At 42.4% G+C, this 22,867-nt stretch overlaps 1 protein-coding gene across 1 annotated transcript in view; it reads right to left on the reverse strand.

The window, feature by feature from the left end:
• LGR4 (leucine rich repeat containing G protein-coupled receptor 4) overlaps nt 1-22,867 on the reverse strand; it is a 90,630-nt gene that overhangs the window by 28,104 nt on the left and 39,659 nt on the right. Inside the window, exon 2 of the mRNA XM_081154570.1 lies at nt 15,786-15,857. Coding sequence (XP_081010696.1) covers nt 15,786-15,857 — 72 coding nt within the window. The remainder of the gene's footprint in view (nt 1-15,785; nt 15,858-22,867) is intronic.

Genomic DNA, 22,867 nt, shown 5'->3' on the forward strand with positions numbered 1-22,867 from the left:
GCTGCTGCTAATGAATAACAAACTTGTTGAGGGCTTGGTGAGGGCTCTGCAGCTTCAGCAGCTGCACCCTCTGAAGCCTCTTTGCTTATTTTATGGGCCAGTAATTCCTACAGCAGACCCTGGGGATGCTTCATGTTCAAAAATCTCAGATCCAGCCCTGCCGGGTGTGGCTCAGCAGTTGAACATTGACCTAGGATCTAGGCAATCGGGGTTCAATTCCCGGTCAGAGCACATGCCAGGGTTGCAGGCTCGATCCCCACTTGGGGGCATGCTGGAGGCAGCGATCAATGACTCTCTCATCATTGATGTTTCTATCTCTCTCTGAAATCAATAAAGATACATTAAAAAAAAAAATCTCACATCCAGAAAGAGCAAAGTGAGTGCATAACAGGGTTGGGGACAAAGTCCCCAAATCTCTGGAAGGAAACACCTACTCTGTAACAAGCCCACAGTGGTCACAAGCACAGTGATAGTGGTTTACAGACACTCCTTTTCATTTCAATCATCTCATGACAATAGCCACGCTTCTCTGAGTCCCTAAGAGGTTAGCTGACTTGGCTTAAGTCACATGCTGGTAAGCGGAGGAGCCAGCATTCCTGGCTGGCTCCAAAGCTTATCTACTTTCTCTGCACCTCAGTGATGCCTCTGGTGTGTCACCAAGAGATTGGGAAACAATTCCCAGAGAGGTGGAACACAATGGACTTGGGCAGTAGCCTTGAGTTGCAACAGTTCTCACCCAGCTGACCAGAGCTCACAAGCAGGGACTGTGGCATTAGGAGCTCAGACCTGCAATTTTATAGAGGAGTTACCAACAGGCTAACAGTACTATCCTTCTTGTAGCCAAAGATGATGGGAGGGCAGGGATCCCTGGATGCCCGACGGTGCAGGGCATGCCCTAAACCAACTGGGGCTCTACTGGGACATAGAACATTCTCTGCTGTGCTTTTTCAGCAACTCCCAAGGAAAAACAGGTGGCTGATCTTGAGGAAGAATTTGTCACCATGGGCCCTTTCCAGGCAAAGACCAGCTACTTCCCATTCCGTGCCTGGTGTTGTCTCTGCAGGACCCAACAGTGTTCTCAGCCTCTCTCCTCATGAGGACCTATGGGCTGGCTCCAGAAAACCTTTCTCATTTGGTAAATGATGCTATTTATATATTTTGCTTATTTTTCCAATGGCCCTGAAGCCCTAAAGAAAAAAACTGAGGGAGAGAACAGAAGGCTGAAGGTGGTATGGTCTTCTGTGTCCTAAGGGTATACGATCTCAGGCAACACATTCTTTTTTCCCCTCTGCACCCTGAACCTTCTGTCTCCAGAGACCACAGAGAGCCTGGCTGCAAGGTGTCAGCCAGTCCGTCTACTCTTACTCTTCTCACTGTCACCTTCGTCTAGGCCATCATTTTTTCTTCTCCTGTATTATTGTTGTGAACTTCCACGAGACTCCAGCCTCAAAAGGCTTAAGTATACCACAAGATCTAAACCTTAAAAAGCACAGCTCTGAGCATTTTCTCTGCTGAATGAGCCAGGCCTTCAGCATGACCCTTTCTTTCTCCGGTGACCCTTGTATCTGCAACTTAGCACGCTCTGCTTTTCCACCCCCAACTCTCTCCTCATGACACTTCCTTCACCTGAAATACCCTCAACTCCAGCCTCTGCCCATCAACCTCACTGTCCAAGTTGGATACCACCAACAATGTGATCCCATTACGCTATCACCTTCCTTGGATTCCACAGGCATCTGTAGAGCCAACGTTCTCTCTGGTTATTTTCCTCTGGTTACTACGAACTTGTCGTATCTCCTTCAATTGTATCACACGTCCCTTAGGGAGCAGGGACCAGGTTATATTCATTCCGCACCCTCTTGCGTGGAACCTGGCATGTAGCAGGCCCTTGGTATTGGCTGGGATGCTTCAGCCAAGCCCCAGCCTAAGGCTCCGGGTTGGAGAGGTAGCACTGCTACTTGACGAGCGGCAGAGCTTACTGATTATCTCCCGTTCCTGCATGTTTGCGCCTCGATTCATTTCAACTCCCCTCTGCTGTCCTAGCAGGAAAGAACTATTTGGCTAGATTTTAGAGTGCTATGGCAACAATTTTCTTTCTTAACATATTCTGGGAGGATATTTTCTTAAGGGGAGGAGGGTGGACTTTAAACATGGCAACACCAGTCCATTGGTCAACAGTATTATCTCCACACGCTCCGGGTCGTGCACATGATCACGCAGATTGAGCACAGGTCCAGCAGGACTTCAAATGGGACCCAGGCTACCTGGAGGCAACTCCTGTTTATTCTGCTTGTTGCAACAGTCCCGGAAGCAGAGAGAGTAGAGCTGGAGGGGGGGGGCCGAGGAAGGGTGGAGCGATCCCCTAGACTTCCGCCCTCCCACTGCACTTGGAGCCCTTCCAGGAGGCAGGATACAAGTGGCTCAGTGTGTAATGCCTTTACGAGCTGGTTTTGGGTGTATTTATTATTCATAAGGTCCATGGATTCACATTAGGGGCTCCTTTCAGGGGAAGCTGGAGTTTTCAGTCATATCCTCTATGCTTAATGCACAGGCTACATGATCTTTTCCATCTGGCACCCCTCCCAGGAGAGGGGAGGCAGGCACAGTGCTGGCTGAACGGGCACTGGTCAGTGGGGTGTATGAACGAGCAGGCCAGTGGCAGAAGGTAATCTGTGCGCTGAATTCGACGGGGGTTTCTTCACTTGGGAAGCCATTGAAAGAAACAAGAGGGGCAAGTGTGAGACAGAGAGTAAGCCAATGAGTGTTTATTTCTCTGAGAAATGCCTGGATTTAGGTTTCTTCTAGCCTGTTAAAAAAATAATAAAAATATTTCATTGTAGCCATTTGGCTGGAATCCTAGCCAAGCACAGTAGAGTAAGGACGACAATATACACTGACTAGACATATGCACAGAGCTGGGGGAAGAGCAGATGAGGGTTAGTAACTCCCAGCAGCTGTTGTGAGGAGCCTGGGGTGGAACAGGCGGAGGGAGGCGAGACAACTGTAGCAGTAAGGCCCAAGCACGCTCTCCACACAAACCATAGAGAGCTTTACTCACGGCAATTTCTCCACCACATTATGGAGAGGTTGGGGGATAGGTGACCAAGTCAGAAAGAGTGGCCACGGCCTCCCATTCATTCACATGACGACCTTCATTCTGCAGAGGTGGTTTACCAGATGGCCCAGCATTGTGCTATTATCAAGTCCTGACAGAAGAGTATTCGAGCACCGCCCCTCCCTACTGAGCTACATTTATCTCCCCTCGGCAATGCCTTCCCTCCTCCCCCACCATTTCTTTCTACACCTACATTTCCCCACCCAGAAGATCTTACTTTGAAGCCACATGTATGAACTATCACAGATTGTACCCAAACACGTCCGAGCTGCATCTCCTGCAATGCCGTTCAATTTTCTCAAGTAAGTGGATCAGCACCACATCATGCCATGTGCAAAGCACAACAGACACAAGCACTAGCCCATGACACTGCCCTCAGAGAAGGTATTTCCAGGTCAACACTGAATGGGGCAAATATTGCCACAGGAAAGGTGAGTGACATTATCTTATTCAATGTTATTTGAAACCAGCAGTATCCAAAATTTGGACAACCTTTTAAAGTAGTTATAATACATACTTCTAATATAAGTCCTTCATCATATATTGATTTACATGTTAAGGCCCTACTATGGGCTCAGAACTCTGCCGCCTCCCATGAAAAATAAAGACCTCAAGAGGTGTACTGGTTCCCATTTAGGGATGTTGGGTACCATAGTAACAAAAACATAACACTTCTATAGCACTTTTTATTTTCGTAATCCTACTACATTGGCCCTTAAAACAACCCTGGGTAGTGGGCCAGGCAGGCTTAGTGTCATCACATCCCCTCCTGTTTTGTTTTGTTTTTAAACAGATGAGGAAAGTGAGCCTCTGTTTCCTCCACACCCTGCCCAAGGCCCTACAGCCCAGCTAAAAAACAAAGCCTAGAAATAAAGCAAGGTAAATAAAATAATGGAAATTCTAGAAATGGAACAATGTCATCTTATGTTGTTTTCTATGAATGACTTTAAGAGAACCAAAGAATGCGGTTAGTTTCTTAATGAACACAGGGGGCTAACAATTAAATAGTGTACTGTACAGTTCCCCTTGGACATTCTTTGATTATCAGCATTAAATAACCCTCATCTGGTACAGTATACCAGAAAGTTCTCAACCAATAATGTTTTACTTCCCTATTTCTTCACATACCAGGAAGAGTTTTACATCTTCATATAACTTTTATGTAAGTATATGTGAAAACTAAATATGTGTTATGCAACATACATGTATTAAGAATCTCCATTACAGAAATTCTCAAGGTTTTAAAAGTAGTCTTCCTTCACAGAGGACAATTATTTCATACACACACACACAGACACACACGTATATCATATTACATATTTCTGTTTAAATGCACAAAACTATAGCAGTAATGCTTATCAAAAGTAAGCCTGTTCCTGCTAACAGTCTGTCTACAGGCCATCTAGAACTCGTGTACATACTAAAAGAGCTTATTCAAGTCAAAGAAACTTAAGTTCCACCTGCACCAACTGGCCTTTGTATCTTCCACTTCCTCTTATAGTAACCCACAGAAGACTTATTTTATGGGTAGATCAATAAAAACCCTGGCAATAGTTACATTTCCTGAGCAAAGTTATCCTGACAATCCAGTCATTTACTCTTGCAATAAATACATGCAATACCCACCCATATGAGGAAATAGAGCTTTAAAAAATTTTTTTTACAGCTTTAAAAAATTTTTACAACCAACATCAACCAACAAAATTGACCTTTTACTACAGGCCAAAGCACCACGGGTATGGCAAAGTAGGTACTGAGTTTTACTATGACATTTCTCATTTCTTATAAATGACGATGATTCATTGAACATGAAACTTCAATGGAATTTAGTTTTTATATAGTCTGATAAGGTTTCTCACTTCAATAAATTCAAAATAAATCCTTCATCTTACCCCCTCCTTCAATTTCAAGTTCAAAAATGTGGTCACTATCGCCAAAGGTCATACAGGAAAGTGAGGGGACAGGCTCTGGTCTTAGAAAAAAGTCAGTGGAGTTGAAGAAACAAGTACATACTGACACACCTACAGCACAGAATAACAAGGCCCTTCACCCAGCGTTAAGGTGAGCAGCAGAGAAAGCGTAAGAGGGATTTGCGAAAGAAAAAACAGGGAAGGCTTCCTATGGCAGAAAGGGCTCAAATGGACTGTATAGAATGGGTAAGGCGTGAATGGGACAGGAACAGTAGCAGGCACTGTTGGATGCCTACCAAATCTCCACTCACGTCTCCTGGCAGAGCCTGCATTTGTTCAAATACCTCCTCCTTCACAAGACTCAGCTCCGTGATTCAGCTCCAACTGGCCTTCGCCAGTCACGCTGGTTCCATCCCAGTGACTAGTTTAGGGATGGACCTGGGACTCCAGTTCTGGTTACAGAAAGTCTGCTGGGGGTTTCTGGGAAAAGTAGCTTTCTTCCTAAACAGACATACACTGGAAGGATGACCCTCTTCTCTTCCTGGACGCCATCAAGTCTGAATACAGCATGTGGAGCGGCTGCAGGCTCGGTGCTGGCCTTACAGGGGGGAGCAGACTAAGATGGACAGACCTGTGTTCTTCAGGAGACCTAACAGCTCCACTGACCAATCCTGGAAGAGTCCTATCACCTTGTTACGGGTTTTTTTCTTGTTATGCAAGATGATACATTTCCTCACTGTTTAAACTACTTTGAATTGAGTTTTGTTACTTGCAGCCAAAAGTATCTTAATTGCCTAACTGGTTGATAACCATTTTTACCTTCTTACTTAGTAATAGTGCCCTGATTTTAGTCCAGCCAACAATATGCCCAGCTCAAAGGTCGTATTTCCCAGCATCACACTGTTGACTGTGGCATGTGACTACATTCTAGCCAATGAGATGGAAGTGGAGTATTGAATGGTATATTCAGGCGGCTGGTTGACTCTGGAAAATATCCACCTCTGTCTTTATTCCTTCACTCTCCCTGCTGCTGAGAACCGGCTCGTGATGGCTGAAGCTCCAGCAGACAGTTATTTTTTTTATCATGATACGGTAGCTATACACTGAGAACTGCAGGGCAAAGTATCGTGGCCTAGTCCCTGCTGACTTTGTGATGCACCACAGTGGCTGTGTGTGTGTTGTGTGTGACCTAATGTGCTTAAGTCACTGTTATTTTGAGTTTTTGGTTATATACAGATACGAGGCCGTGGGGAAACTGCCCATCCGATGTTGGTGAAAGCAGCACAAAGTGCATTTAATACACAAAGATAGGCAGAATAAGAACGTTTCTAAAACTGCTGTTCATAATGACACAGAGTAAACAAACACTTGATCAGTATGAGATCAGTTACATAAAACGTGAAGCATCCAAATGATGAAATACTATACACTCATGATGGCAAAACTAGATTTATTAATATGGAAACATTATAAAATGTGAAACAATAAATACAGTACAAATAATCTATATGGTAGAATTCCATTTAAAAAAAGAAATTGCACACATGTACTCAGCAAAGTCTGGAAGGATATACACCCACAGGTGTCTCTCCGTGGTGAGATAATGGGTGGGTTTTTTTACTCTCTTCTCCTTATCTGAGTCCAGATTTTAAAAACTGAATATCCATTTAATCTTATAATCATTTCCTTAGTAAGAAAAGTATGTCTTTGATACAAATATTTCTAGCATCTCCAACATAATATTCTGTGATAGACCCAACATAATATCAAAGAATATATCATACATCAAAGAGTATTGTTACATATATATATATTCACATATATATATATACACACATATATATATATATATGAAACTAATAAGTAGTGAACGGGAAATAATGAACAAATTCTGAGTTAAAGGTTCTACTAAAGAGCATAATACTGTGTTAAATGAGCATGGCCTGGCTTAGAATGAACAATTCATGAAAGAAATGACTTAGCCTATTTCCTTGCTGGAAAATTCAAACTTGCTACTAGAAAATCAAATATGTTTTCATTTACTTGTAGTCACTACTATTTTTAGTCAAAGGACAAGTCGTTAGCTTTGGTTAAAGTAAATAAATGAATGAGCCAGCAAGCTCAGTTTTCCTCTCCACGCTTTCTGAATCCCATGTCAAGCACTTTAACGATGAATTGCTTGACTCTCCTGCTTGATTTCTCGTTTCCTATGAAATCCTGACTTTCCCAACCCAAATTCTGAGCACACCACATCTTTCATCGCCTCCACATCTAGGCTACTAATCACCAGAGGACAGTTACAGAGCCCTCTGGTTCAACTCTACATTTAAATTAACTGGGCTTCAATGGGACATTTCTATTCTTGCCATCCTTTATTCATTTTAGATTGACCCAGTTAAACAGATAACCACAGTGTGTCTAGTCACTAGATTCTAGTGAGGTGTCATAACTAGAATTTCTTTCTCCCAGGCATGTCTTCTTTCCCCCTTCTGCTTCCTTTGGGGGAGGAAGGGGGACTTCTCCATCCGAGTAATTCTAGTGCGGATGAGTCCATGACCCCGGTTGGCCCATACCACCCTGAACACAGTAGAGAGACTGGTTCAAGGACAGGCATGTGACGCAAGTCTGGACAACCAGAGTCCTCCCAGGAGTTTTCTGCTGAAAGCAGGGAGGAAGACAGTAGGTATTCATTTTGGATTTTAAGATGCAACAATGTGCTTGGAGCTACCAAAGGCTGTGTTTCCCACTATGAGGAGAGAGGCCTAAAGCCAAAATACAAAAGTAGAGACAAACCGAAGCGAAGAAATGTAGAGCATGAGAAAAACTCATAACTTTTAAACCCTGAGAGCCAGGACCAGCTGAAGTCAACCCCACCTCTGGACTTCCTAGTTCTATGTGAAACAATCAATCCTCTTGTACATTTCAGTGGGGTTTCTAGCTCTTAAAATAACCTGTGGACTCCTGTCAAATGCAGTCTAGATTCCAGCCTTTATCTTTTCTCCAAAAACCAGAAACCACCTACTAGCAGTCCCCAAATGCCTGCTTCCTGATGAACTTCTTTTACCCCGAAGTCTCTCTCACAACCCTACTGAATGGTTCTTTAAAAACTTAAATTCCAGGCCTTTCCTCAATATCTGGCCACGGGCCCCTCTCTCCGGCGCGCTAATGCTGATTCTTCCTTTCTTGTGAAAAGCCTCCCCTCCCACAGCTCCCGGGGCACAGCTCTGCCCTGATTCTCCCGCTTCTCTGGCGCTTGTTCTTACCACACCCTGAGTCAAGTGTTTCCCAAGGAGTTGTCTTTGGCCTCCTTCCCTTTTCATCTAGCCTCTCTCCCTTGGCAAGCTCTTCTAATCTAATGTTTCCAGTAATCGCCTCAAAAGAAAGACTCCACCATCTATACCCATGACACTATTCTGTGGCCTATCCCCATGAATCCCCACTGTCAGCTTCACACCCGATTTCCAGATGCCCCTACCCAGATCTGACCTAAAGCCAATAGGTACGTTCAAAAATACACGCAACATCTTCTCTCCTGAAACAATTCCTCTTTCTGCATTGGCTTTAACTTTGTCAAAGCACCACCAGACTCTCTGAATTACCACCTTAAAGTTAAGTGCTATCGATGACACCCGCCATCCCCGCTGAGACGTCCTCCTGATGCTCTTTCCACAGCCTCTTTTCCACGGGCCCTTCCTCCCTCCTCCCGCCTCTCCCCTGCCCTCGTAAAGACTCTCGTCACCCTCACCTGCCCACTGCCCTCAGCATCTTCCTCTGGCCCCTGCGCTCTCTCAGTTCCCACTGCCCTGCTCTCTGCTATGGGATGACACTGATTGAAGGCCAGACGTGATCAAGTCATTTCCCAGCTCAGAAACTTCCAATAACCACGAAAACGTTGACATTCCTCGTTAGCGTGCCCAGAAACGCCCTCAGTCTGGCCCCAAGCTCCTTCCTAGTTTCTTCCCCCCAACTTCCTTTGACAAATTCAGTGCTAAAACAAACCAAGCCCCACACCATTCCTATCGCCTATCCCAGTTGTCTCCGTATCTCTGCTCATGCCTGTTTGCCTTCTTTCCACATGAATAACCCCCACCACCCCTCGGGGCTCTCCAGAAATGCCAACTCTTAGATGAGGTTAATCTGTCCTGCTAGAAGCTATTTCCCTGCTCTTATGAGCTCCCACAACTCCAGGACACCCTTCACCTCTCTTGAAGGCAAGAATCCCATTTAATTCAACACGGAACACGCTGTTTTACCTAACAAAAAGCTGCTGAATTAATGAACTGTCTAATAAGTCATTCCACATCTACAGGAGCCCAGTCAGACCTGGAACTGAAACCAGGTCCCTTACTAACAAGCCACGTGGCCTTGGAAAAGTTCCGTAACCTCACTGAGGAAAAACTCAGCCTCCCATAAGTAAAGTGGGAGCCAATATAGCTCCCAGAGGTTATGAGTTAAAACAAAACAATGTTTGTTCTAGGAGGCCCTATCTGGTACATAGTAGGTCACTTAGTTCAAGGTTTCTTCCTATTTCTCTCTTTTCACCCTTACTCCCTAATCTGAGAAGTCCCCAAAGGACACATAGAAAATGGTATGAATCAGACAGTTTACACTCCTCCGTGGGCTCCTGTGTACTCCCGACAGTAAGGGCGGTGATCTGCGCTGCCCTGTCATCTTACCAAAGCACTGTGAAGTGGAATAAGAGAATGCTTCCGAGAGCACAATGTTTTTAACTGTCAAGTATCGCTAGAGCAACTGAGGAACTCTTGCTTTTTCTGGGAAATTACTGCAGTTGGTAGAGCTTATTATCTGAGAAGCCTTCATCAAGGGAGTGTTGAGCAAGTCCAACTTGTCTAGTCTAGAGGCAGAAGAAATTCCTTGTAAATATTAGAAGAGAACAATCCTGTAAGGCTATTTGAGACCATGTAAACACTGCAGAGACTGAGAGGGTACAGCAGAAACGACACTGAACTCTACAGGTCTCATTCCGGCTCAGTTACATGCTCACCGCGGCGCTTCAGGCAAGCCACTCACCTAATCTTGGGCCTTGATAGTTTCATCAAAAAAAGTGGTATGGCTGGACAAGAAGATCCATTCGAGGAACAACTCTTTGTTAATAAATTTTGGGTTCAATGACCTGACTCAAGAAGTGTTGGGCAGCCAAACCACCTTTGATAGTTAGCTATGGACATACTTAGAGTAGTGAGTGGCTGGTCTCCTAAGTTTCCTTCCAGTCCTGTGCCTCTTGAGGCAATATTATGGCTTAGAAATTACAAAGACTTGAATCACATCAATATATATTTAAATCCTAGCTCTGCTATCTACTATAGGACCACAGTGCGTTTTTACCCTCTCTAAAGCCTCCATGCTCTCATCTATAAATGGGGGTAATAATAAATTCTAGCTACCTCATAGCGAAAGGGCCCTTATGAGCATGAAATCAGGAAGTATGTATTACGTTTTTAGCACATAATAAACTCTCAATAATTACTGGCTGCCATTATTATTTCTCTTGCACCCTAAAATAATTTCCCTTTGCCTGGCTTGACCAATTTTAATTATATGCATTAACTCAGATAGAGACCACAAAAAAACAGTTATAGAAATTTAAAACAAATTATTAAGACAGTAACCAGAGGCAACTTGTGGATGTATACTGCATCTTCAACCAGAAATTTGTTGCTTTTGCTAAAAAACAACAACAAAACATTGGTGAAAAAGTTGCTGAATTTGAATAAGAATTACAGATCAAATTTTAAAAAAAGAAAATATGTATCGGTGCTAGTTTTCTGAGTTTGACAAATGTACTGAAGTTATTTAAGCAAAAATCCTTATATTTTTGGGATAAATAAAATATTTAGAGGTTAGGGAGCAGTATGACAGCAACTTACTCTCAAATGGTTCAGAAAAAAATGTACATATATTTTACATTTTATAGCATGTGTGTAGAGAGAAAGAGAGAATGTTAACATTTGTGTAATCTGAGTAAATGGTATGTGCGAAAATTCTTTATGCTTACAAAATTTTGTAGTGAATTTTTATACATGTGTGTATGTATGTGAGTGCACATATATATTATGTATATGTATGTATTAGCTAATACCTATATATCACTAGTTTTGACCCACTGTTTGTATTTTATTTGAAATCTCCCTGTTGAAATTATTTGCTAGTCCTCTTGTAAAAGAATGCCTCCATTTAGAATTAATTGACCTACAGATGGGAAAAAAAACCCAATGATCTTGATTAATATTCAAAGACCCAAGTTTCACTCAAGCATTGTGAAGAGTTCCAAAGTCAAAGTACATTTTGAAACAAATGAAATTATCCTAGTCTTGTAGTGCGCATCAAACAATAGCTGTACAAGTGCCAAAGCTGGCAACGGCTTCTATTGCTGTTGCAACATCCAAGCTCAAAGTAACATCCACAGATTTTTTAGTGGTCGCCTATGGGAACGCAGTTGGATACGCCTTCTACTGGTTCTAATTAAATCAATTCCACAACGCCACACTTCAGCCATTCCCCAACTGTCTACCAAGGCCCTGACAGGTCTCAAGGAGGGCCGGACATAGTTGTGGCCGCGTGACATCAGACAACAGAGCCTGTCCACGCTAAACAAGCGTTTTCCAAGGATTCTGACTTTCCTTTCACATCACTAACAGAAACCTATATTGGCCCACTCCAACGCCCATCCCCACACAAAACAACCTCTCCGCCAAATGCGTTAAGAAAAAGAAAGACTGCGACGTTTAAGAGGTAGAGTGGACATAGCATTTTATGGTCACAAAGCACTGTGACAAAAATTACCCCATCTTCCATAAGGAGTCCCATTTTATAGAGTATAAAACTGAGGTGCAAAAATCAAGGCTGTCCCAAGATTTCACACTTTGTGTGTAGAATTTAGAGCCAGAACCTATGTTTCTGTATCCTCTGGGAGACGGGGGGTGGTAATCATTAGGTGATGATGTTTATAAACTATAAAACTTTCAAAAGTAGGTTAAATGTGTTCATTCCACCCCTTCCTCCAGACCAGTGATTTCCAACCTGTGTGCCACAAGCATCTCTAAAACTTGCAATACCTACCTGCCCATTTAGTCGGGGGCACTGGCCTCTTTCCCCTTAGATTGTCAAATATAAAAATGACAACAGTCAGCACAACAACAGTCGTCAGTGTGAACGAATCAAAATCATACCTGTTTTTTCTTGTCAGATCTGCAAAAAATATATTTTTTGGTATGCTGCAGAATTTTAGTAATTAGCTTATGTGAGCCGTGAGATGACAAAGGCTGAAAATCGCTGCCCTAGACCATTATTGTCCAGTCGAACTTTTTGCAATATTGAAAATGTTCTGCATCTGTACTGTCCAATACAATAGCCACTAGCCATTTGAAAGACGGCTAGTTCGATTAAGGAAATGTTAAGTTTTATTTAATTTAATTATTTCAAATCTAAATTTAAAAAGCCACCTGTGGCTTGTGGCTGTGGTGTTGGACAGCACAGCTCTACATAGACTGTCAACTCCAAGGACAAAGACCACACTGGCTTGTGTTGGTATCCCCGGCACCACCACGGGATCTGACACACAGCAGGATTCAGTGTTCGTCACTGAATGTGTAAATATCTATAAACACTTCTTATCTGTAGCTGGGAACTGATTCCACCCAGTATTTAAAGCATTCTGGATTATCATAAAATTTGGCCAAACTGATCACATCTTGTAAGGCTCACCTCATTATCATGAAAAAAAATAAAAAATAAAAAAGCCTTCAGTGAACCATTCATTTCTACAGACACAGGGACTTCAGCTTCACAATGACTCTTAAATGACTTCCAGATGACTCCTTGACTAATGGCTGTTTATGAAATATTACAATAGTCATGGAAGCATCATTTTGGAATGTCGAAATCAACTACAATATTTTATAAAGAAAATACATGGGCTTTTTACCATGCTTATATTAACACGGAAAAAAAATTCCCTTTAATGCCTGAAGTATTCCCAGAGTCTGAAAGACCACTCTGACCTAGTCTTGGAAATTAACCATTGGCTCTCCTAACTGAGTGTGTTTTTAAATCCCGTGCAATATTTGGAGAAGGCGTACCGGCTTGAGCTGATGGGCTCCCACCACTGCGACAGCAGAATCCAGGGAAAATAAGACCTTGCTAACAAAGAACTAGTGGTCACATTCAATTTGGTTCCAATTAAAAGTCTCGGTTGACAGCATTCATGGGCTTGACATGAGCTTGGTCATTTGAGATTTTAAGAAACCTAAGATGTGAACCTCACAAAGCACAGCTTAAGCAGGTTAGACTCCACACCCAGGTCCTACTACAAACCCCTCAGAGTGGAGCTGGCAGTCGAAGGCCTCAACAAAGGCGGTCTGCACACAACCACCCACCCAAAGAAAGGAGAGCTTCTCCAGGCCCCGCCCGGTGGGTGACACATCCCACCTGTTAACGTCCTTTCATTGCATCATAACTTCTGTAAAGGGAGACTAATCCTAAATCTAAAGCTATGTGTGAAACATAAAGGAACAGGTAAAGGCCCTGGCCAGGTGGCTCAGTTGGTCATCCCGTACACTAAGAGGTTGTACACTCGATCCCCAGTCAGGGCACATGCCTAGGTTGCGGGTTCGATCTCCAGCCGGGGTACGTGCAGGAGGCTACTGATTAATGTTTCTCTCTCACATCAATTTCTCTCTCTCTAAAATCAATAAAAACATCCTCAGGTAAGGATATTAAAAAAGAAATAGGTAAAGCATCGTAAAGCTTGAGTCAAAGTAAGGACTGGGGCTTCAAATACATAGTTCACTCCTTTTATTATCTTTTTTTTGTGACTTTTTTTTTTTTTTTAATATATCTTTATTGATTTCAGAGAGAGGAAGGGAGAGGGAGAGAGATAAAAACATCAATGATGAGAGAGTCATTGATCAGCTGCCTCCTGCATGTCCCCGACTGGGGATCGAGCCCACAACCTGGGCATGTGCCCTGACCGGGAATCGAACCCCAATCGCCTGGATCCTAGGTCAATGCTCAACCACTGAGCCACGCCCGGCCGGGTTAGTTCACTCCTTTTAAATTCAATTAAAACTTTTAATTAAAAATAAATATTACAAAATAATTAATGTTCACTAAAAAAATATATAAAGGCTAGAATAAAACATACATTTAATCTTTCTACCCAAAGATAACATTTGGTATATATGCCACTGCTTTTTCTTTTCTTTTAATGCCCTTTTAAAATAGTAAAATAAGTACTAGCCAGCCTTTCCATAACCCACTCTTTGTTTCATGGACTGTCCTAAGCGTTTAACATCTATTAATTCATTCTGTCTTCACCACAATACTATGAGGGAGGGGCTGTTGATATCTGTACCTTATAGACAAAGAAGCTGAGCAGAGGGAAGTTAAGTAACTTGACCCAGTTCACAAGCTTGGAAGTGTAAATAATCCCTGCTCAGTTTGGGCTGTGGGAACAGTATGTTCAACTAAGTAGTGTGGGAAGAAAACTTTCTCCTTAACTTTATTAAATCCTTAACTGCTATTTCACTACTCGGTCAGAGGCAGGGAGCACAACCTGCCTGTGTTGCACTCGATTCCTGAGCCCTGGCTGGGGGAAGGGCCATCTAAGACAGGAGGCACTCACTGACTTGCATCTAATACGCAACAGCTGGGCTCGAGGACTCCCTCTGCAACATGAATTTAGATTCCTTCAGGGCTGCATCTCTTTGATGTTCTTGGTATCAAACTGTCATCTTCCTACCTCCACCCACTACATAATCAATTAGCTTGGTCATTTAGAAGTCTATATTTAACTTGATTCAAGTCTGATTTTACTTTTTTCACCTGGCTTCTTAAAATATGACAGAGTTCCCAATTCCTTTAAAATCGAAACATGCCTATTTTAACGAGGAACTGCAAAAAAATGGGGAGAGCAAAACAAAATGGAAGTAAAAACAAGTGGAAAGAAATTTTCCCCAATGTAAACGGTTAAACTGGAAACGTGACATGCAACTGACATTCTCCACATTAAAGGTGTTCTCAGAGACCCAGAAGGTGTTCCATGTCTTCACCCGTCCCCAAAGGTCGCCTGCGCGTGTCCAAAGGGACCCACACTCACTCCTCTGCTCGCTTGCGTCAATATTGTCCCTGACATGCCTTGTATTATTTTTTATGGCTGCGTTACCCATCCATACAGCAACTCCTTTGGCAACAATGGTAATTACACAGCAGCCTTGTTATCTCAAAATAACACTGTAATTAACTTGTGTCACTACAGCCTTCATGATTATAATAATTGCAGCCAAAAAAAAAAAAAAAGCCTCACAGAAGTAGCATTTTTAGTCAGGCTTTCAAAAGTAACTTCAACAATGACACTGCTTTAAAAATCAAGTTTGTGCCTGGCCTGCATGGCTCAGCGGTTGAGCATCGACCTAGGATCCAGGAGATCACAGTTTGATTCCCGGTCAGGGCACATGCCCGGGTTGCGGGCTGGATCCCCAGTAGGGGGCATGCAGGAGGCAGCCGATCAATGACTCTCTCATCATTGATGTTTCTCTCTCTCCCTCTCCCTTCCTCTCTCTGAAATCAATAAAGATATATATATATTTTTAAATCAAGTTTGTTTCGTCCCCAAAAAGCATGGTTTCCTCTGCACAAAGCCCACTGAAGCATCTGTATGTCCCCTAACAGGACACTCTCTCTGTTGTAAGCTTCCAAAGATAAGAGAAAAAACAAACAACAGTTCTCAAAGTGATACTTACAGCTCCTCCAGAAAAGGGAAGTTCTTAAACGCATCCTCTGGTAATTGAGTAATGTTGTTCATACTGATATCCCTGGAAAACAAAGTTAAGGAGGTTGTTAACTCAGTGATACCAGACTTGAAGCATTTAATTGAACAGAAAAATTATTAGGTGCTGAGTGTTTGCAAAGAAGCAAGGAAAACAAGCCTGGAAGACAGGCACAGGCCTCGTCACAACTTGGCTTCAGAATGCGGAAAGCAGAGAGAAGTTAAATCTTTCAGCGTAAGTTATGTCCCATAATTTAGAAACATACCCAAATCCTGGATTCCCCCCCCCCTTTATGGATCCCTGGGGGAAATGTCTCAAACTACATACAATGAGGGGGTCGGTGTGGTTTCCCAGTGGTATGAAAAGTGCTACATCTGATTAAAAATAAACAAATAAGCAAATAAATACCCGAGGACTTGATATAAACACACACACACACACACAGATCTGCTGGCAAGGGCGGCTTCTCAAGCCACTGTCAGGAACAATAAAACAGGCCCTAGCTGTACCCTCGTCGTACTTCTGCGAAACCTATAAAAGTCCTCCAGGTAATAGCTGTAAGCGGGTTTCATTTTCAGCCCATGCACAGACGCAGGCCAGGGACAAGTGCACACATGACAGGTATGCAGTCCGTTCCGTTTTCCCTTCGAGAGGCAGCAGAAAGGACAGAATTCACCTGACAGTGTGACTCAAGAATTCACTACTCAAGCAGCAAACACACACTGGATTAACCATTTCCTTCTGCCCTGGCAGCTGCCTGTTAAGCTGGCGTTCTCCTTCCATACGCCACTTATCATCGACGCCGTGAACGACAGGCTAAGGCAGCCTCCCGGGGGACAGTCCCAACACGCATGCAATGGGTCGGTTGCCTCCCTCGGGTTCCTCTGCCTCCGGCCTTGTGATAAAGCCTGTGGCTGAGCCCTCAGGTCTCTCCTTTCCGCAATTCACCATGAAAATCCACACCCGTGGCCTTCCCTTTACCAGATTAGGCATGCTGGCGTAAGAAGGTGGAAGAGAAACGGAGCACACAAAAATCAGATCACAGTGACACTTCGGGCGGGTACAATTCTCTTTTCAAGGAGGTGGCCCCTTCAGTGCCGTGGTAGGTGAGTGCCTTCTCCCCATCTTTCCTCCCACTGGAATTGAGAAACGGAACTGGCATCCCTTCTAGGTCCTAGCTCTCCCCAAGACAGGTTTGGAAAACTTTGGGAACAACAATAATCGTGGCAGCAAAAACGGCAACCACAGTAGGAGGTACCATGAGGCTACACATAAAATCTCCCTTTACAAAGGGGGACGCTGAGGCTTACTGACCTAGTCATCTCCCCAAGGCCACCCAACACGTGGTGTAACAACAGAGCCATGATCTTAGCTGCAACTCCAAGCCCTCCTAAGCAGCATCTGAATCCTCCCGTTGTAGTCCAAATATAAAGCAAACCCTCTGTCCCATCAAGACTTTTTTTTTTTAAAAGGAGGGACACTGCCCCCCCGAATCTCAAGAAGAGCACTTTTGTTTGACAATTAGAAAAAGGACCCTCAACAGCTTTAGCAATTCAGGAACCAAAGGTCATATCAATTTCCTAGAACACGAAAGTTCTCTGAGATGAATCTGATGACCAGCGAGATTCACACGCATTCCAAAATTTTATCATCACTGAAAACGACTCATTCTATTAAAGGGAACTTCTAAGAAAGACAAAATTAAAATACTTCCCCAAGAATATTTCTCCTCCATATTTACAAACTAGTACATGTTAAAGTAACACATGTTAAATCATTCTGCTCAAACGGGCTTCGACACGACTTTAGCCAGCCACCTTTATCCCTGGAGAAGGGAAGGAGAACCACTTGTTGCTTTTTTCCGTGGACACTCAAGCAAGATTCTGGAGCAATGGCACCAAAATAGGGGGCGGGACAAGCAGGCTCGCCTCCCGGCGCTGCTGCGAATACATCAGGCTCGTAAGCCAGGCCTCAGTTTGCTCATCTCCGAGGGGAGGGAGTTGACTGATTGGCTGGGTGGCTTCCACGCCTGACATTATATACTTCCATGATTCACCTTTTTTTTCTGTAATTTCATGGAGGGGCACACCCTTCCCGATGAAAATACATGAGAGCTTCATTTTATGGAAAGGGCATGTTTTTGAAAAGTTTACCATAATACAAAATGTAAAGGCTATGAATTCGGCATTATAAAACTGAGGGACTCCCAATGTAAGCACGTTTGGCCTTCACCAATAAAATCGTTCTTAAGGATACAACGAAACTTTTAAGCATAGGGAAAGGCAAACCGACAGCCTGAGTAAGAAATGATTCTATAAAATATCACGCAATTTCAGTGCTCTTGAGTCATTCCAGTAAAAGGAGAAAGGACAGCCATAATTTATTACTGTGCAAAAGGAGGCCCTGCCTACAGCTGCCTGTAAGTGTGGCACACCTGAATTCAGGTGCGTATCCCAGTAACAGAAAAACTGATTAATTGCCTCACCAGAAAAAGACACATAATTGGAGAGAATTTACACCACAGTGTTCTCTGCATTCCAATTTTTTAAAACACATGCACCTATATTAAGTCTCTCATGCCCCCCCCCCCCCAGAGCAACAAGACATAACAGGCCGTTTTGCTGTGAGCTATAAGTGCAATTAGTGGGGACTCCATATTTACAAACTAATGTATGTTAAACAGGACATGAAGTTTTGTTTCAAAGCTTCGAATTCAGGAGCAACACTTGTTTTCAAATAGTTCTGAGTTTCACACACCCAGAGAGGTTCTCTCTTTATGTGTTTTCTCTCATACTTTTTAGGCTTCAGTTACAAAACATTTGTGAGTAAGGTTGGGGGGGGGGGGGTTGCTACAAGATATTATCTCCAAAGAAGCTCTGGAAACATGTGGTTACAGAGTATAAGGTGGGTGGGTACTCATTTAAAATAATGAGGGCTAATGGTGATAAACAGCCGACAGACAGCCTGCAGAGTCGATCCCAGACCTGACATCATCACCACCACTGAGGGAGCTCGGAGGTTGGAAGGAATGCTGGCGGAGATGAGGTAACTGCAACAACTTACAAATGGAAGCCCTATGCCCCTAATTACAAATACATTAGGCTCGTAAGCCATAAAAATTATGAAAATACATAAATAAAAGAAAGCCGTATAGAAAATTTTCAACTAGAAGATACACCTCCAGATCCATGCCTGACACTCATTCACATGAGCATCAGTCTTACCAATAACAATCTGAAATTAAACCAGTGATTTGCCATCCCGGGTTCCATTAAGAAAAGAAATCTAACATAAAAACCAAAAAAGCATACAAGGCCAGAGCACCATCAACTCATAAACACCTCCGAAGGGTAATGTCAAGAGAGCTGACGGCCTTATTTGAAGGTAGGCAGCCTGGTGTAGCTGGGAGTGTACAGGCGTGGGAGCCAGACAGACCAGGGTTCACCTGTGGATTCAGTACCTTGGGCAAGCTGTTCATCTTTTCTGAGCCCCATTTGGAAAAAGAGAAGCAGTCATAACTAAGCCTTGCAGATTGCTGTGAAGATCAGAAAATGCCAAGTCACATATAAGAAGCCAAGGCGTAGGTATTATCTTATCAACATCCATGTTTTTTAATCCAAGGGACTAAGAGTCAGTCAAACATCACACCACCTTAGGCGGCTGTCATTCCCAAAAGAAACCCCTTTACACAAGGCACACACTAAATCATGTGGAAGACCTAGAACCTGGAGTTGTTCCTACCTACTCTGAAGTCCACATCACCAATTTACAAAGATTTTAAGCCAGAAGAGCCCTTCAAGATCAAATACTTTTTTTTTTTAATTTTAAGGAAAAAGTTAAGGCTAAATTGTTGACAGAGTCAAGCACTCTTTTTTAAATAAAAAGAAATTACATTTTTATAGGAGATTTTTGAAAGTATATGGGAACAGGAGAGCCATTTAAAAAAAGATCAGGATAATTTCAAGCAGGTTAGTGATATAGCAGGGGATAGAACCTAAAATTTTAACTTAGTGGGGAGGAAAATTCTTGAATGTATCTTTTTTATATATTGTTTGAATGTATCTTTTCTATACATAGTTGTTTGAATGTATCTTTTCCATATACAATTGCTTGAATGCATCTTTTCTATACATATTTGTTTTGTAACAAAGTTATTCTAGTTAGGTCCCTCAAGGTACACTAACTGGAACAGAGCATGCGTCTGTGTATTACACCCACACAATGCAACACTCCCACAGTTTTACCACAGAGATCAGAAATACAAAAACACGTCACCCCCACTAGAAAAATAAAGCTGAACACCAGTAGTCACTGGCTTCAAAATTAAAATTTAAAGGTGCAATTGTTTAATTGAAACTGCTAAATCTCCCCAGTGGTTAAACTCTCATCTTTCTTCCCTCATAAAATTCACTAATGCTAAAGTATCCAGAGTCTAGAGTAAAGAGGAACATCATGTTTCAACAAGGTGCCTTTTAAAATCCCTGTAAAAGGCTCCCTAAGCGAGCCTAACCTGTTTGCTGATGGCCAAGCATGTACCACTGTGGGCTCCGCCATTGCATGCTTGCCGGGTCTGGGCCTTTTGCCACAGAATTATTTAGTTTTAAATATACTGTGACTGACCCAATGACATCTAAATTTGAACAAGCTCTCCTATTGATATTAGATAAAATTATACTGCTGCTGCCATATTGTTGATTATATCTCAAATATCATTCAGCAGTTTAAAAAGTCAGTTAATTATATATACGTCCTAGAGAACACGGTGTTCTCTAATATGTTCTCTGGAAAAGGCTGCTGATGTCTTCAAACTCAACACACACAAGTTGATAATGACTTTTCTAGGGTCTTTTGTAATCAGCCAACAATTTCAGGCCAGTCTCCAGTTAATGGATGTCTACAGTATGAACAAAAATGAAAACTAAATTTGAAAACTGCCTCTGGTGGGACAAACTGGAAGGGAAGATCTCTCTTGTCCACACGCAGTAGAGACACACATACAACATCAGAGCTCTAGTCAAAGATTATGAAGAGATTAATTTCTTTTCTGACACTCTGCCAAATCTTTGGGCAGGTAATCTCTTTTTCTCCTCCCCTTGTTATAGCAACAAAAGTAACTCATGTTAATTGTTCTTAAAAAACTGAAATACAGAGAAAACCATCTGCAATATCAATACCCAGAAATAACCACTGTCATATTTCCTGGGTGTCACTGCAGATTCTTTTTCTATGTATGGTATATTCTTTTTATAAATATGAAACCCCATAGTTCTGAACACATTTATCTCTTTGACACTTAAGATTCATTTGCAAAATTTAAAAAAAATCATCTTATATCCTTTAACAAAAGTGTAAATAGTGAAGTCTAATACATCTCAATGCCCTTTTTGGCAGGCCATGGACGGGAACATCTTTGCTACTGGAAGCCGCCGTGCCCAAAGGAAAAGAGGCCAATTAAGGATTTTCCTTTACAAGGGAAAAGGAGATACACTGTCACCCATTTAACAAACATTTACAAAGTATCCATTATCCACTTACATGCCAGGCACTGTGCTAGAATGATGAGGCCTTTATATCAAAAGGAAAGTCCACAGTTCCTTTAAAAAATGTTTTATTAAAATCCATCAGTCCACTGTATTCTTAACTTGTTATTAAGCCATTGTTGCAATGTTCAGTTAGGTTTAACCTTTTAAAAATGCATTATTGCATTCTTAAAGCAATAGGTACTGCTGCATATATGTAAAGAATTTGCTCTTTACACTGCAGGAGTAGGGCCAAAACGCTATATATGCTGCTCTAGTCGGAGTGTGCTCCAGAGACATTTTTCTGACCTTACATGTTTTGGTACTGCTGGAATCCAACCCGATGTCACAAGAGATAGCCTTTTCTAACCCTGTGAGCAACATTTCTATCAGTTTCAGGCAGCAGGATACACTGGCTCCATGCTATCTGGCATCTCCTCCGGTGTTTCAAGCACAAAGGCTCATGCTTCCCAGCAGAAAGAATTCAAAACTTGCTTCTCTGCAGCCTTGCAATCCTTAGGAGGGTAGCTGCTATAATCACCACAGCAACACTTAAAAATAAATGTTGATTACCACAGAGCAAAGTTACCACCTTGCAAAGTCATTAGCTAGCTAAGGTACTTGAACATCCTAGTGTATAATCTTCCTAACAACACAGAAAGTCTAGAGAAAATGCCAGCTTCCAATCTTAAAAGAATAATGAAAATAAAAGCGTTTTGCTATAGGAGACGTAGAGAAGAATGTTTAATTCATTTATCTACTTTCATGGATTAAAACCTCTATTTTTAGGGCCTTTTAGCAGTTTCGTATTCAAAGCTGTGCTCCCTTTTGTTAAGAAAATGGAGAAAATATTTTCGAAGCATATATCAGATAGAGGATTTGCATCTATAATATAGAAAGAACTCTCGAAATTCAATGAGACCTGATTTTAAAACAGGTAAAATAATCTGCAGACGCTTCACCAAAGAAGATGACACGAATGACAATAAGCACATAAAAAGATGTTCAACAACAGTCAGTAGGAAAATTCAATCACAATGAGATACCACACTACTATTAGAACCGCTAAAATGTAAGAAAGAAAAAAAAAGCTGACAATACCAAGTGCTGACGAGGATATGGAACAACTGGAACTCTCACACTGCCGGTGGGAATGCAAAATGGTACGAATGCTTCGCAAAACAGTTTGGCAGTTTCTTATAAGACTAAACATAGGCTTATGACCAACTGACCCAGCAGTGCTACTTATAAATAATCTCATTGCCCAAAACTAGAAATAACCTGAATATCCTTCACTGGCAGGTGGATAGTAAAACTTGGGTGTACCTATAAATGAAATACTAGCAATGAGAAGACTGACTATTGATGAAAACAGCAGCAAGGATGAACCTCAAATACCTTGTGCTAAGTCAAGGAGGCCAAACCCAAAAGGCTACCTATTACGTAATTCCATTTACATGGCATTCTGCAAGAGGCAAACTTTTAAGGACTGAGAACAGATCAGTGGCGGCCAACAGCTGGGACAGTGGGCTGGGA

The sequence above is a fragment of the Miniopterus schreibersii genome (genome assembly GCF_964146895.1).
Source record: "Miniopterus schreibersii genome assembly, chromosome: 12".
Lineage (NCBI taxonomy): Eukaryota > Metazoa > Chordata > Mammalia > Chiroptera > Miniopteridae > Miniopterus > Miniopterus schreibersii.